Source organism: Lineus longissimus, chromosome 9 (genome assembly GCF_910592395.1).
Source record: "Lineus longissimus chromosome 9, tnLinLong1.2, whole genome shotgun sequence".
NCBI lineage: Eukaryota > Metazoa > Nemertea > Pilidiophora > Heteronemertea > Lineidae > Lineus > Lineus longissimus.
In genome coordinates this window covers 11020282-11032957 of record NC_088316.1, presented here as the reverse complement: position 1 = coordinate 11032957, position 12676 = coordinate 11020282, and the positions used below count along the sequence as shown (strand labels likewise).

The following is a 12676-nucleotide window of genomic DNA, read 5'->3' as shown; positions in this document are numbered from 1 at the left end:
TTTACCGCGAAGATCAGAGCCCTGATAGATGTCAATTACTTCAGCAAAGCCATGGCTATTCATACAAAGTTTGAGAGCTGACACTCTCAGTGCCAAGTGTATTGAAGGCGTTGATGGGTGTACCAAGCACCATACTGAACTACCAGGACTGCCTCCCCCATACATTGAGGGTAAAGATATGGGGCCTGATTCACAAAGCACTCTTAAGGACTTACGGGCCAGTAAGATACTCTTAGATAACACTTAAGGAGTTAAGTGGTATTCACAAAAGACCCTTAAAATTACGCAAATACATAGTGTAATCGTAACTCTACGTGAGGTACCGGACCCATCTCAGTGTACACTCAGAGCATTTGGTAAGGCAACGCGCGCCAGAATGGCGGCTGTAATATTTGCTGAAGAAGACGTCAGACGAGCTCTCTGTCGGGAACGGGTTTTCGGGATCGGTTGCACCCTCCTGATGAATATGACGACGTCGATTTGTTCAAACGGTACAGGATGTATCGGTGATGTAACGGTGATGCCAGTCACATCAGCCAACCTAGTGCCTCAATGGTTGTTTTACGAGTTTCTACGGCACTGGTGAGAAAGGCACAGCAATTCGTTTCATTCCCTCAGCCGGATGCCCAGGAACGTATTATTGAGGGTTTCTACAGCGAGCGCGGACGCAGAATAATCAACACATGTCAAACTTAATGTTAGTATTTTTTATCGCGCGGCCCCAACTCCCTCCCCCATGATGAACCAAGCAACATATCAAATTCACGCCCTCATATTCTCGGAAAAAAATTATTTAGCTAGCCTTTAGAGCCAGACCATTTATTGCTCTTGGTAATGATAGAGAATAGCTAAAGCCTTTTCATAAGCCTATTGACAGATGTATGAACACGCTTACTTACTTTACGTATTTTCCCTCTGTTTTCGGTCGTAGCATTTTTACCCGCAGTATCTACCCAACCTTCAAGGCCACACACATGATCTACACCTAGCAAGCCAATGACCTTTTCTTCTGTATCGTTTAAACCATTAGCATTCTCATCACCACCATTCTCGCCGTCATCAGAAAATGGAACATTTCCTGTCACCTGCCTCTTTTTCATTTCGTCATACCTCTTCTTTTTTACCTTTTGCTTCAAGTCCTCCCACTTCTTCTCTCGTCCGGATGCATGGTGCAATAGAACATATCTTCTTGGTAATTGTTACGAACTCCCCCTGTGAGTTCAAGTGGGTTGTTGGTTCTATGCAACATGCGACACTTCTGTGTATGAAAAAACTGAACGAGACTGGTTTTAAATGTAAACAAATACAATGTATAAGTTTGATACAAAATATATACAGGAATTCTATTCAAGAGTCACTTCAGAATGAGTTTCAGCGCGTGTCGACATTATTGCGTTTCGCGAAAGGGAGCAGACTTCGATACTAGCTAGATTTCGGCGCTAAGTTCAGAATATTGAGTTACCTCAGCATACAGGCTAGACACGCCTCGTGGATTCCAGAATCATTCGTGCACGTGCAGCTACATTCGGTTCCCTCGTGGACGTCTCGTGACACATTCCCGAACCATTCTTTCTCGTACAGCATACTATTTCGTTTCAACCGTTGGCGGCACTCGGCCTCAGCACTGATCTGGCTTTCTTGTACCCAGCCTAATTTCGGGGCTCCGTCTCAACGTTGCGAGCTTTTTCGTTTGCTCTCAATCACGTTCTGCTTTCTCGGCGTCACTCTCAAGTCTGTTCTCCCTGCGCTCCCTGTGCGCGTGGTTTTTAAGTTTCATAACACACCAAAGTTCATGTAACACAAAGTAATCAAATCTGAATTTGCTTGAAATCACTTTGTTATGCTGTTGCACCAGGTCAGTGAGTTTGTCGATTTCGTTCGGAGAGAAATTGGTTTTTCTAGGGCGTTTTTGGGCCATTGTAATTGGGAAACGCCGTTGGAATGCCACGTAGAAGTCTTCTGTACTGCCATGCAAACCCTTAGGCCTTCTGTCACGATTGTGTATAAACATGCACTGCAATGAGCTAAAATACCTTACCCTTTCATTACGAGAGACGTTTTAAAGTTTGCTATAGCAAGCTACGTGTGTTCACTCAGGAATTATTCATTAACTTTGCGTAAGCAATTACTTAGATACTACTTAGATAGCAACATGAATAACACTTAGGGTTCCCTAACCTTTCACGTAAGTTCACCCTATGAGTGCTCTTAGAGTGATCTAAGATTGGAAATCTAAGAGTGCTTTGTGAATCAGGCCCCTGATCAAACCCCGGCCGGGCTTGCCAAGGACCAAGCAAGTCCATTATTTGTTTTCGAAGAACCAAAGTTTATAGGTTAGTGCAGGGAGTTGTGATAAGAATGTCATATCATCATGCGGATGAGTTACATGTGAAGAGATATGTTTTTCTTTCATGTTTACCAGGTGCGACATTCGGCTTGGTACCAGCAGTGTCACGTCTGAGTGACAGTATATTTATCATTATCATGATCTCGAATTACAAAAGGTTGAAAATGGCAGGTCGTCTTTAATTCATTAAGCCGCATGCCTGAGAAATCTTGGTTATAACCAATATCTCATCTGAAGTTGTCATTGCTGCCATATCGCCTGGTTGCTGCCACATTGCTGCCATTTCGCCTGGTAGAAGCAGGGCGGTTAGAAAGGGACAACTTGGGGAGTGGATTTACCTGGTCAGGAGGATGATACCCCAGTGTTGCCATGTGGCACAACTTGTAGCATCACACTGATGCTGTCTCTAATAATGACTGTTGCCAGTGTTGCCGAGGCAGTTTTGGACATGGCTTGTCATATTCAGGCAGGGCTGTGGTTATACCTCGTTCCCGTGCATTGTTAATTGCCGTTCACTGATTTTTAGCTCACATGGGTTAGCTTATGTCGTCACGTCTTGTCCATCGTCTGTCGGTCCTTCCGTCCGTCGTCCGTCAACATTAGGGGCACGTTTGCTCACTATTGAGTCTAGAAAGTTGAAACTTGGTGTGAGGATGTCTTATGACAACATGACTTGACACCAAAAAAATCATCGCCATTTGACCTTCTTTCTGGTTGGTCATCTTTGAAAACCTTTCAAAAACTCAGGTTAATGTGACCTACTTTTCAGGTGTAAGTAGGTCTGGTCATAAAATTCAATGTCAGTTATATCAAGTAACCTTCATAGTGTGATCCTCAAAGGTGCATCATTGAGCGATATGATCAAAATTGACATAGAGCGTATAACATTTTGACCTTAACCTAGTTTCCAAGGTCAGAAAGGTCAAACTCTGAAATTCCACTGAAATTGATACGTTTCACTACTATTTGTCTGATTTTCTTCAAATTTTATATGGAGACGCCTATATATTGGGCATAGTTGACCCAATTTAGGTCAACTGTGACTAAGTTTATCAAGTTCACAGAGGTCAAACTCTAAAAGTGTCATTGACAGTGCCACATTTTGTCATATCTAAAAAGTTAATTTAACCTCCATATGTCATTTCATCTGCAACGAAATGATTCCCAGGTGAGCACAATGTCCCCAGGACATTTCATTTCCTTTTTGGAGAAGTCACAGACAGGGCTGCTGGAAGCAACATATGTCATGTATTCATTATCTACTATAAATATATACTATCAAACTGCTCTTTAAACATCACAGATGAAACTAATTGCCCTTACAGAATCCAGGAAAATCGGGGAAAATGTTGTGGACGTATACTTCGCCTAGCAGAACAGGGATTTATTTGAGATTTCCTGGAATTTAAAGTGCTGCTTGTTGGAATCAAAGGTTTTGATTTTTGAGGTCTAAAAACGATTTAGGATATCATCTTTCACAAAATTACTGGATCCAAATTAATTTCCAGGAAAACCAGGCCGGAACCTCTTTTTTGCTACCCGAATCATAGAATATATTTTCATAGTTTTGGGTGGCGGAAATGGTAAGATTGATTGTTACGTTATTCCATCAACAACAGTGGTTATTGTGCTCAGCTACATGTGTAGGCCTAGTGTTTAAGGAACGGTTCCGAAGGAGAAATTTGCTACATTTTTCACAGCCCATAAAAATGCAAATCATTGGGAAAATTTGGGAGGGGGATAAATATCCTCTAAAGGCATACGCCGTTCGTTAAAAAAAGTTGAAATTTGTAATTGCGTATCAAATAAATATTAGATATAAATTACGGCAATATCGATGTGTAGACAGATGTACAAATACTATAAATACAAAGCTTTAGCAAATTTGGATGCATTATAACTGCTCTATGGCAATGTGTATGACAGCATTTCTATTTTCCTGGACCACCAGTTATAACGAACGGCGTACCCCTTTAATTGGGTAGTTGATAAAGCTTGGAATCAGTGAAACCATGTAACCAGTGATATACAGTAGAACCTCCCTTACCGGGCACCTCTCTATTAAGGACAAACTCTTTATTAAGGACACTAGGTTTGGTCCCAAATTGGTTGTTTTCATTCAATTTGACCTCTCTAATCAGGACACCACTCTATTAAGGACAGCACTTGTCAGTCCCGAGGGTTTCCTTAACAGAGAGGTTCTACTGTAGTCGGTACTAAACCGTGGAATCACTGTGCAAGTACCGCGAGTTCCAGAATCAACCTTTTTGTGGAGGATGACGTCATCATTGAATGCATTGGAAATGTGTTGTTGTCGTTAAAAAATAAACTTATATTCATGACGGGCCACCATTTGCATATATCTAATTATTGCTCTTCAATGAAAGAAAAAGTAAGATTTTGTGATTGTTTTGTATTCCATATACTAAAATAAAACGTTTTTATTAGAAGAATCATTTGTATATATAATGCTCTGATAAAGCTCAGTAGATATGACAAACATGCACACGGGAATCACTAAAAAATGTGTCCGCTTAGAACTGGTTACATCACGAAAATATCTCTACATCCCTCGATGTGTACATGAATATGTACGAAATCGCTCACAGCGAAGGAATTTATTCACATTTTTCATCTCCAAACCCGGCTAAAACCTTCGGTAATAAACCTTCATCTACGTTTCTACGGATAAGTGCCAGCCGGTATTGCATGATGTAGTCAATCTTCTCTGTATCACCCTGTATGATCACACCGCTCCGTAGTTCAAATAGGCCCCGTGTGGTGGCGTAGTAAGCGGAGCGCTGATTGGTCCATATTATGGGTGCGTGGTGGGCGTGTCGTGACGTGCATGCCTATATTTGGGAGATCAGTAATGTACACTGGAGGCGAGGTATGACTGGGTTGTTCTAAAATATAGATTATTGAATCGGATATGCGACTGATTTCTAAACTACCGTCAAATTCCAATTTGATTATGTAAAAATAAGCTCCAAATATTGATTCGTAACCACCTTAGGTTCAAATGGCATTATTTCATGTTTTTATGCATTTTTATGACTGATTCCAAGGTGTATCACGAGTTTCAAGGTTTCACTGTTTCAAGCTTTATCACCTACCCTTTAATTGTTCTATGTTATAACAAACAACGGCATTAGCCCAATCGATCAAGGTCTCGACTGACTGAAGAAAATAACTCATCTGCGCGAATTTCACCATCTGATGTTTCTTTGAGTACTTTTTTGCACGGATGGATTCAGAACTATGCCATAGCTCAACCAAGTAATTGCAAATGTCGAATTAATGTCAACGCAATTACCTGGGCGTCAAAAAGAACAATGTAGGCATTTATTCATTGAACGTATTGACCGCAACTCAAAAGTAGATGGTAACACTTAAAGGAAATCTATAGCGAAACGCTTATAAAAATGCTGAGTTTCGAACGGCCCTTTTAAAACCGAAAGCGGGAATAAGCTTCCATTGATAAATGTTAGCATTTTCGAGTTCCCCTCAGGTAGTTGATTATGGATCCAATGAGCTGCATAAGAAGTAATCACCAATTTAGTTATTTTTACCACGTTCAGCTAGTCTAAATAGTTACCTGTGCCACGACTGGATCTCTTTAACATCTTGTACCAGCAATGCACTACACTCTAAGGATTTTTTGGCCATGCACCTCGTTACAGGTTTTTTGGTAAAATGAAAAACTCCAAACCGTTTTGAGTTCGTAAAAAACAACCTATAAGGGTTTTTGACTTCGCTCAAAAGCCTCTCAGTGCGAGGTGCATATTTGTGTTGGCCAAAAAGCCATTACCAGTTTCAACAGCTGAAAAACTTTTTTTCTAAGTGTGTAACCATGGGTTCAATATTGAAAAGTATTTTCGCAAAGAAGGCAATCGCCGTGTGTAATATTGCATTCAAAAAGTGAACTACCGTTGTTTGAGAGTAGCTACAACACCGCCAACCAATCAGGCAATGGATCCCCAGGGGCGATTGAGTCGACCCCGAAATAGCTTTTTCGGTCTTCACCCCGCCGACTACCGCCTTGACTGGGATCTTGACCGCACTCTCGTAATAACCCGAGTCATTTCTAAAAAAACGTTTGCCGAAAAAGCGCTCATCTGCGTACGTCCTTGAAAATTTCCACGCTGAATTCACAATTTGCTCCGTCAATTGATAGCAAACATTATGAGTAAAATGCTGTATTGGGTATTCGGCTATGCGTCACAGCTAGATCTAGCTACGAGTATCTCCGTCAAAACCGCAAATCTTGCTACGCTAGTTAATCTGGCTCTCGTTGCCACTTTCTAGTAGGCTATGCCAGCTGACTGGCCAAGTAGGAAGTAGCGACGATAGCCAGATATAGCGACAAAATCCTGCTTCTTGGTCCTTGCCTGACTGACAATGTGGTAACCCCCTTCAACTTTACCTGACACTATTACGTACGCATTAGTTATCATGATGGGCAGTTGTCAAAGACGTAATAAAAGAAACTAGCCAATGGTTAGGCTCAAAATGCTGTTAAAATCATTGAATCCTCAGGGTATCAAAATTAATTGCATTTCGCTGTTTTTCAAATGAAACTTTCTATTCATAGTTGGCTATTATAAAAGGCACGTTCGTAGGCTCGAGTTAAATCAATTCAATACTAATTTAATAAGCCAAGACATATATACTTATTCTACCACTCTGTGAGGCCAATAATTATAACGATGGATTAAGTAAGACTCAAACGGGTACATGTACGGGTACAGATATTTTTATTTTTTAGGTATGAAGGCTAGTGCTGAGGATGACCAAAATACTTAATATCTTTGACCGTTCGTTAGTACTTTTTCAATATATCCCTCGCAGACCCCCAAACCTTCTCCCCGCCCTATGTACTGTAGCTACATAAAACACCGCTGGAGTCAAGCTAGCCCGAAATTTTCCAGCCCGAAAAAAGCCAGCCCGAGATTTCATCCCTAGGTTCTATCCCGAATCAAGCCAGCCCGAAATTCCAGCCCGAAACCTTTTACCCGAGTAACCATAGTTTACTCGGGTTGGCAAATATAAAATATGGAATACAGGTACATGCCACCGCGATGATTCCATTCAGGCGCCAGTGCCCATTCTATTGACTGCGTAACAAGAGGCCCCTGTACCATCTGCTCAGCTGGGATTCATAACAAGAGGTGCTAAGGACAAACTGATCAGCTGGGGGATCTCCGATAGTATAACAAGAGGCGCCAATGCCCGTTTTACTCTGCTGAAATTTATTTATTTGCAAAACAAGAGGCCCCCCATGCCATCTACTTTACATTGGATTAATCTTTGGCATAACTAATGCCAATTGCTCGGCTGGAATTGTTTGTTTTTTAACTATAACTAGAGGCGCCGTGCCCATTACTCAGCTGAAATCCATTTGTTTCATAACTAGAGGCCCCCTTCCCGTCTACTTAGCTGGGACTGATCATTAGCATAGCAAGAGTAACAGAGGCCTACTGTTCGGCTAAAATAGATTTTTTTAGTATATAAAGATTGTTTTTACGATGACGAAAGGTGAGATAATTAGGTTTTTACTCACCGAACCGGAAGTCGATCTGCTGCTATTGGACCTCGCCAGACGGCACCCGTTTCCAACCCCAGTAGTCAAGTAGTGACGATCGAACACGGAAGTCCCCTCGGCAAGACGGCTTCAACGTACACAAGTCACGACATCAGGCGTGGAGCAGCACTATATCCTCTGATTGGTAACACTCTGGATTATACGCCCAGAGGGCAAGATTTTTTAGATCAGTGTCGAGTTCGGTAAATTGTGGCGTTAAGCCAATATAAGCAGCACATAGTGCTTCACACACATAATTGATATATATATAACGGGTTGTTGCATAATTACAGAGGGTCAGCCTATCACTAGACCAAACGAAACGATGACGAAGTCAATGCTGGCCTGGTGATACTATTAGTGTCAAAGAGTAGTTCTGGAAATATATTCTGCAACAACGGAACGGGACGTAAAAAGGGCGAGTCTATTCTCATCTATAATCAGCAAGTGGACGTCCTAAAGGCGAGACTCTTAACAGCACTCATCGATATCCACGCAGCGATCCAGACATCACGGGCGCCATCTATCGACTATATGTTGCAGCAAACCTCGATAAAGCCAGGGTGATACTACTCTCACGAATAGACACAGTGTCGGTATCCTAGACAGGACGTTCCAATCAATTCTTGGCCTATGATTCTAACCCCCTCCTCTATGTCAACAACAATCTAACACAGCCCTCTAATAACGGAGGGTAATACATCACACACATGAAACTATATCACGTTTCCAAATATAAATCTATTCTCTATGTAACTATTTTTTGGGTTTTATAAATACGTAACGTCAACGATGTGCTTGAAGTTCTGAATTAAACCAACCATAAAAACTACTTACAAAGGTGAGGCCTATTGGACAGAATAGGCCTATCGCGGTCCTTCAAGAAGACTACAGTGCCGCAAGGCACCTGTAGCGACCCATTAAAATCCTTTAGAATAAAATCCACATCACGCTCACAAAACAGGACTGCACAAAAACAGGACAACACCGAACGAACACGGCAGTGCAGGAAAAACGTCTCCTCAACTCCACGAAATATGGTCGACTGGGATTACGCCCAAAAATTAACTCAACCAGAACAAAATAATAATATTAATTCAAAGTCCCGGCCCGCCTACCCGACAGGCAGTGCGCGCACCGGAACTGCTTACAGCAAGTGAAATGACAAAACATGGCGGGGCGGCGTCCGTAGACACCCCCCTCTGTGACCGGAACTAGTCTTTCCGGGTCACATCCAAATTATCTCTTGAAACGACCAACGGAACTAATTTCGTGATCGGTCTGACAAACTCCTTTCCTCTCGAAAGGACCTTCACTGTTCGTGTATGACTATCACTGCTGGGAAAAACCTCGACTACACGTGCCAATGGCCAACTGCTACGTATCTTGCTAGATTCCTGCATGACAACAACATCTCCAATGCTCAAGTCCGGTTGAGGAGTCACCTATTTCCCTCTTGGCTGCTGGATGGATAGGTACTCCTTGGACCATCGTGTCCAAAACTTGCCCAGCAAACTTTGAACGACTCGCCAACGATTCCTCGGGTTTAACGGCAGTTCCTCTATTCGTTGAGGCGGTAGAGGACCGCCACACTGCCCAACCAGAAAATGGTTTGGTGTTAACACCTCCTCATCACATGGGTCGGAACTGCAGTATGCCAGGGGGCGAGAGTTTAAGAGCCCCTCCACCTCCACGATCGCCGTCAGTAGTTCCTCATCAGTAAGGTGGGCTTCACCAAAAATTGCGTAAAGTGACCGCTTGGCAGACTTAATAAGTGATTCGAACACACCACCATGGTGTGACCCGTATGGCGGGTTAAACCTCCACTTGATGCCCTGATTGGTTGCGGACTCTAGGATTCGTTCTCGTTCCAACCCTTGAACTAACTCTCGAAGGACTCGCTCTGCTCCAACAAAATTGCTGCCGTTGTCACTGACTACCTCTGCTGGCTTTCCCCGGCGTGCAACCATTCGTGAAAAGGCGAGAAGAAACCCATCCGTCTCCATGGAGTACGCCATCTCCAAATGAACTCCACGTGTCTGCATACAGGTGAAAAGACATAGGTACCTCTTGGCAGTAACTCTCCGAGTGATCTTGGTGATAAATGGCCCAGCGTAGTCCACGCCGCAGTAACTGAAGGCTCGCAAAGACTGCATCACACGTGACGTGGGCAGCGGTGCCATGATCTGGGAGGCATGTGATCCCTTACGTCGTCGACAGAAAAAGCATTCGTATGCTACCCTCTTCACCATCTCCCGCCCCTGAACAATCCAGAAACGCTGGCGGATCTCAGCCAAGACAGCGTTCACCGCTCTGGAATGTCCGGCAGTTGAATGGGCTCGTCGAATGATCAAGGTTGACAAGTGATGCTGGCTTGGAAGAATGATCGGATGACGTGCATCATACGGCAATGACGAGTGCTGAAGTCTGCCGCCAACTCTCAAGATACCATTCTCATCCAGAAACGGAGACAAATTCTGTAGACGACTCCGTCGGCAACCCTGTCCTGATCTCAGGGCCTCTATCGTTTCCGTAAAACTCTCTCTCTGTACCGCCTGATGCAACACCGTCTCTGCGTGTAGAAACCAGTCAATTGGAAGATCTATCTGCCTCCGAAGCCAACTTCTCCCTTCTTACTCTCTTTGCCTTGACTCTTAAGCAGTCGATGAACCTCAATACCCACATCGTGACTCGGACCAGACGGATCCAGGTGGAGAACTTTGAAAAATTTATTACCATCGTGCGCTCCGATCCAGACACGGTAACGTGAACATAGGATCTAGAAGTCTCTCCCTCCGCCTCTGCACTCTTGGTTCCCATCGGGGTTTCCGGCCAGCAATCCTCATCCGCATACAAAAAGTCGGGTCCGTCAAACCATACATTCTTGGAAGTGAACTCCCTTGCTGTCATGCCCCTGGTCGCTACGTCTGCCGGGTTCAACACTCCAGGTACGAACCGCCATTGACTCGGCAGGGTATCGGATTGCAAGTCTGATACTCTGTTGGCTACAAATGTTTTGAACTGACGTGACTGGCTGCGAACCCAGTGCACCACATCCATACTGTCAGTCCAATACGTCACGTTCATCATAGAATACTTCAAAACGGTGGTTATATTCTGGGTGAGACGATGACCGAGAACAGCTGCCATTAATTCCAGTCTTGGGATGCTCACTGTCTTCAATGGAGCGACCCTAGCCTTTGACGCCACCAACGCAAGGTTCACCCCGCCATCTGCCTTCTGCTGACGGATGTACGTGACGGCGGCATATGCTTTTGAAGAGGCATCACTGAAGGTATGAAGAGTAATCTCGCTGTCAGGCTGTGTGCGGAAGTAGCACCTCGGTATTGAGATGCCTTCGATCTTCTTCAGCTCAGCAAACCAATCTCTGGCTTCAGCAATAATTCCTGAGGGAAGGGGCTCATCCCACGTCAGTCCAAGCACCCATGACTGCTGAAGAACGATCTTGACACGAATGGTGAAGGGTGACAGCCATTGCAAAGGGTCGAACAACGTAGCAACACGACTCAAGAGTGTTCTCTTAGTCATTACTGCCGGTGGCGCGATGTTTTGGGTGGAGAACTCTAACATATCTGTCGCTGCGTTCCACTTGATTCCCAGTGTCTTAACGCTCGGCATCAAAGTGGAGTCCTGCAAGTCCACAATGCCTGCTGCACAGTCCTCACGGGGTACACCCTCCAATACTCCTGACTCATTACTACACCAACGGCGGATGAAAAACCCTGCCTTAAGCAAAAGGGCGCTCAGCTCACATCTCAACTTGATAGTGGCAGCGGTGTCTGGTTGAGAGTCAATGGCGTCATCCATATAAGTATTCTCCTGACACACTCTGGCTCCCTCTGGGTACTCATCTTGATGAGCTCGTGCGTGACTCTGCAGGACATACTGGGCCAAAAAAGGAGACGCCTTGTCTCCGAAAGTCACTCGAGTTGACTCGTAGATCTTGATGGGAGCTGTCAAGTCCAAATCTCTCCATAAATTTCGATGATACGCCCGATCCTTAGGGTTCAACATCACCTGGCTGAACATCTCCTTGATATCTCCAATCAGCCCCACTGGACCTCGTCGAAACCGTGCTAAAATGTCAAAAATGTCTCGCTGCAGCTTGGGTCCTGCCAACATCGCATCGTTGAGTGAGACCCCCTGGCACTTGGCGGCTGAGTCGAAGACGATTCGGACCTTTGTAGTCTCTTTATCCTCCCGTACGAATGGGAAATGTGGCAAATACCAACCCCCTTCGGCATTAGCAGCTTCAATCTCTTGCAGATACCCCTTCTGGATATTCTGCCTCATCCCGTCGCAGTACTTTTCGGCTAAGTGTGGTTTCTTGAGGAGAGTACGCTCTATAGACAACAGGCGGCGCCGAGCTTCCTGAAAGTTGTTTGGTAAGTCAGGGGTGTCGCCAACCCACGGAATCGAAACTTCATAGCGATTGTCTGTGTACACCTTGGAGGCCTCAGTCCTCTTGATGATCGCCCGCTCTTCTGGAGTGAAGTTGGTCTCTGATGTAGTTGTGAACACATCCATGTTCCACAATGATCGGAGGCTCTCGTCCAACTGACGATCCGTAATTGTTGAATAAGTATTTGCAGTCGTAACAGAATTGCTGGTCAAAGGAGTGACCACCTCAATGGACCCTGTGCATGTCCATCACAGAGGTGTCAGCCTTGCCACCGGCTCTCCCAGTTGGCCCGGTCGCTCCTCCAATGCTAACGTCAATTCCG

At 44.4% G+C, this 12676-nt stretch overlaps 1 protein-coding gene and 1 long non-coding RNA gene across 2 annotated transcripts in view; both read right to left on the bottom strand.

The window, feature by feature from the left end:
* Positions 1–8082, bottom strand: part of LOC135493178 (uncharacterized) — a 57658-nt gene extending 49576 nt beyond the window's left edge. Inside the window, exon 1 of the long non-coding RNA XR_010448206.1 lies at positions 7911–8082. This is a non-coding gene — a long non-coding RNA (uncharacterized LOC135493178). The remainder of the gene's footprint in view (positions 1–7910) is intronic.
* A 1294-nt stretch (positions 8083–9376) lies between these two features.
* On the bottom strand, positions 9377–12479 carry LOC135494043 (uncharacterized). The gene is made up of 2 exons (XM_064781793.1): positions 10668–12479; positions 9377–10486 (listed from the first exon to the last, which is right to left on the bottom strand). Exons 1-2 carry the CDS (start codon positions 12477–12479, stop codon positions 9377–9379), a joined length of 2922 nt encoding a protein of 973 aa, XP_064637863.1.
* Between the last annotated feature and the right edge of the window lie 197 nt (positions 12480–12676).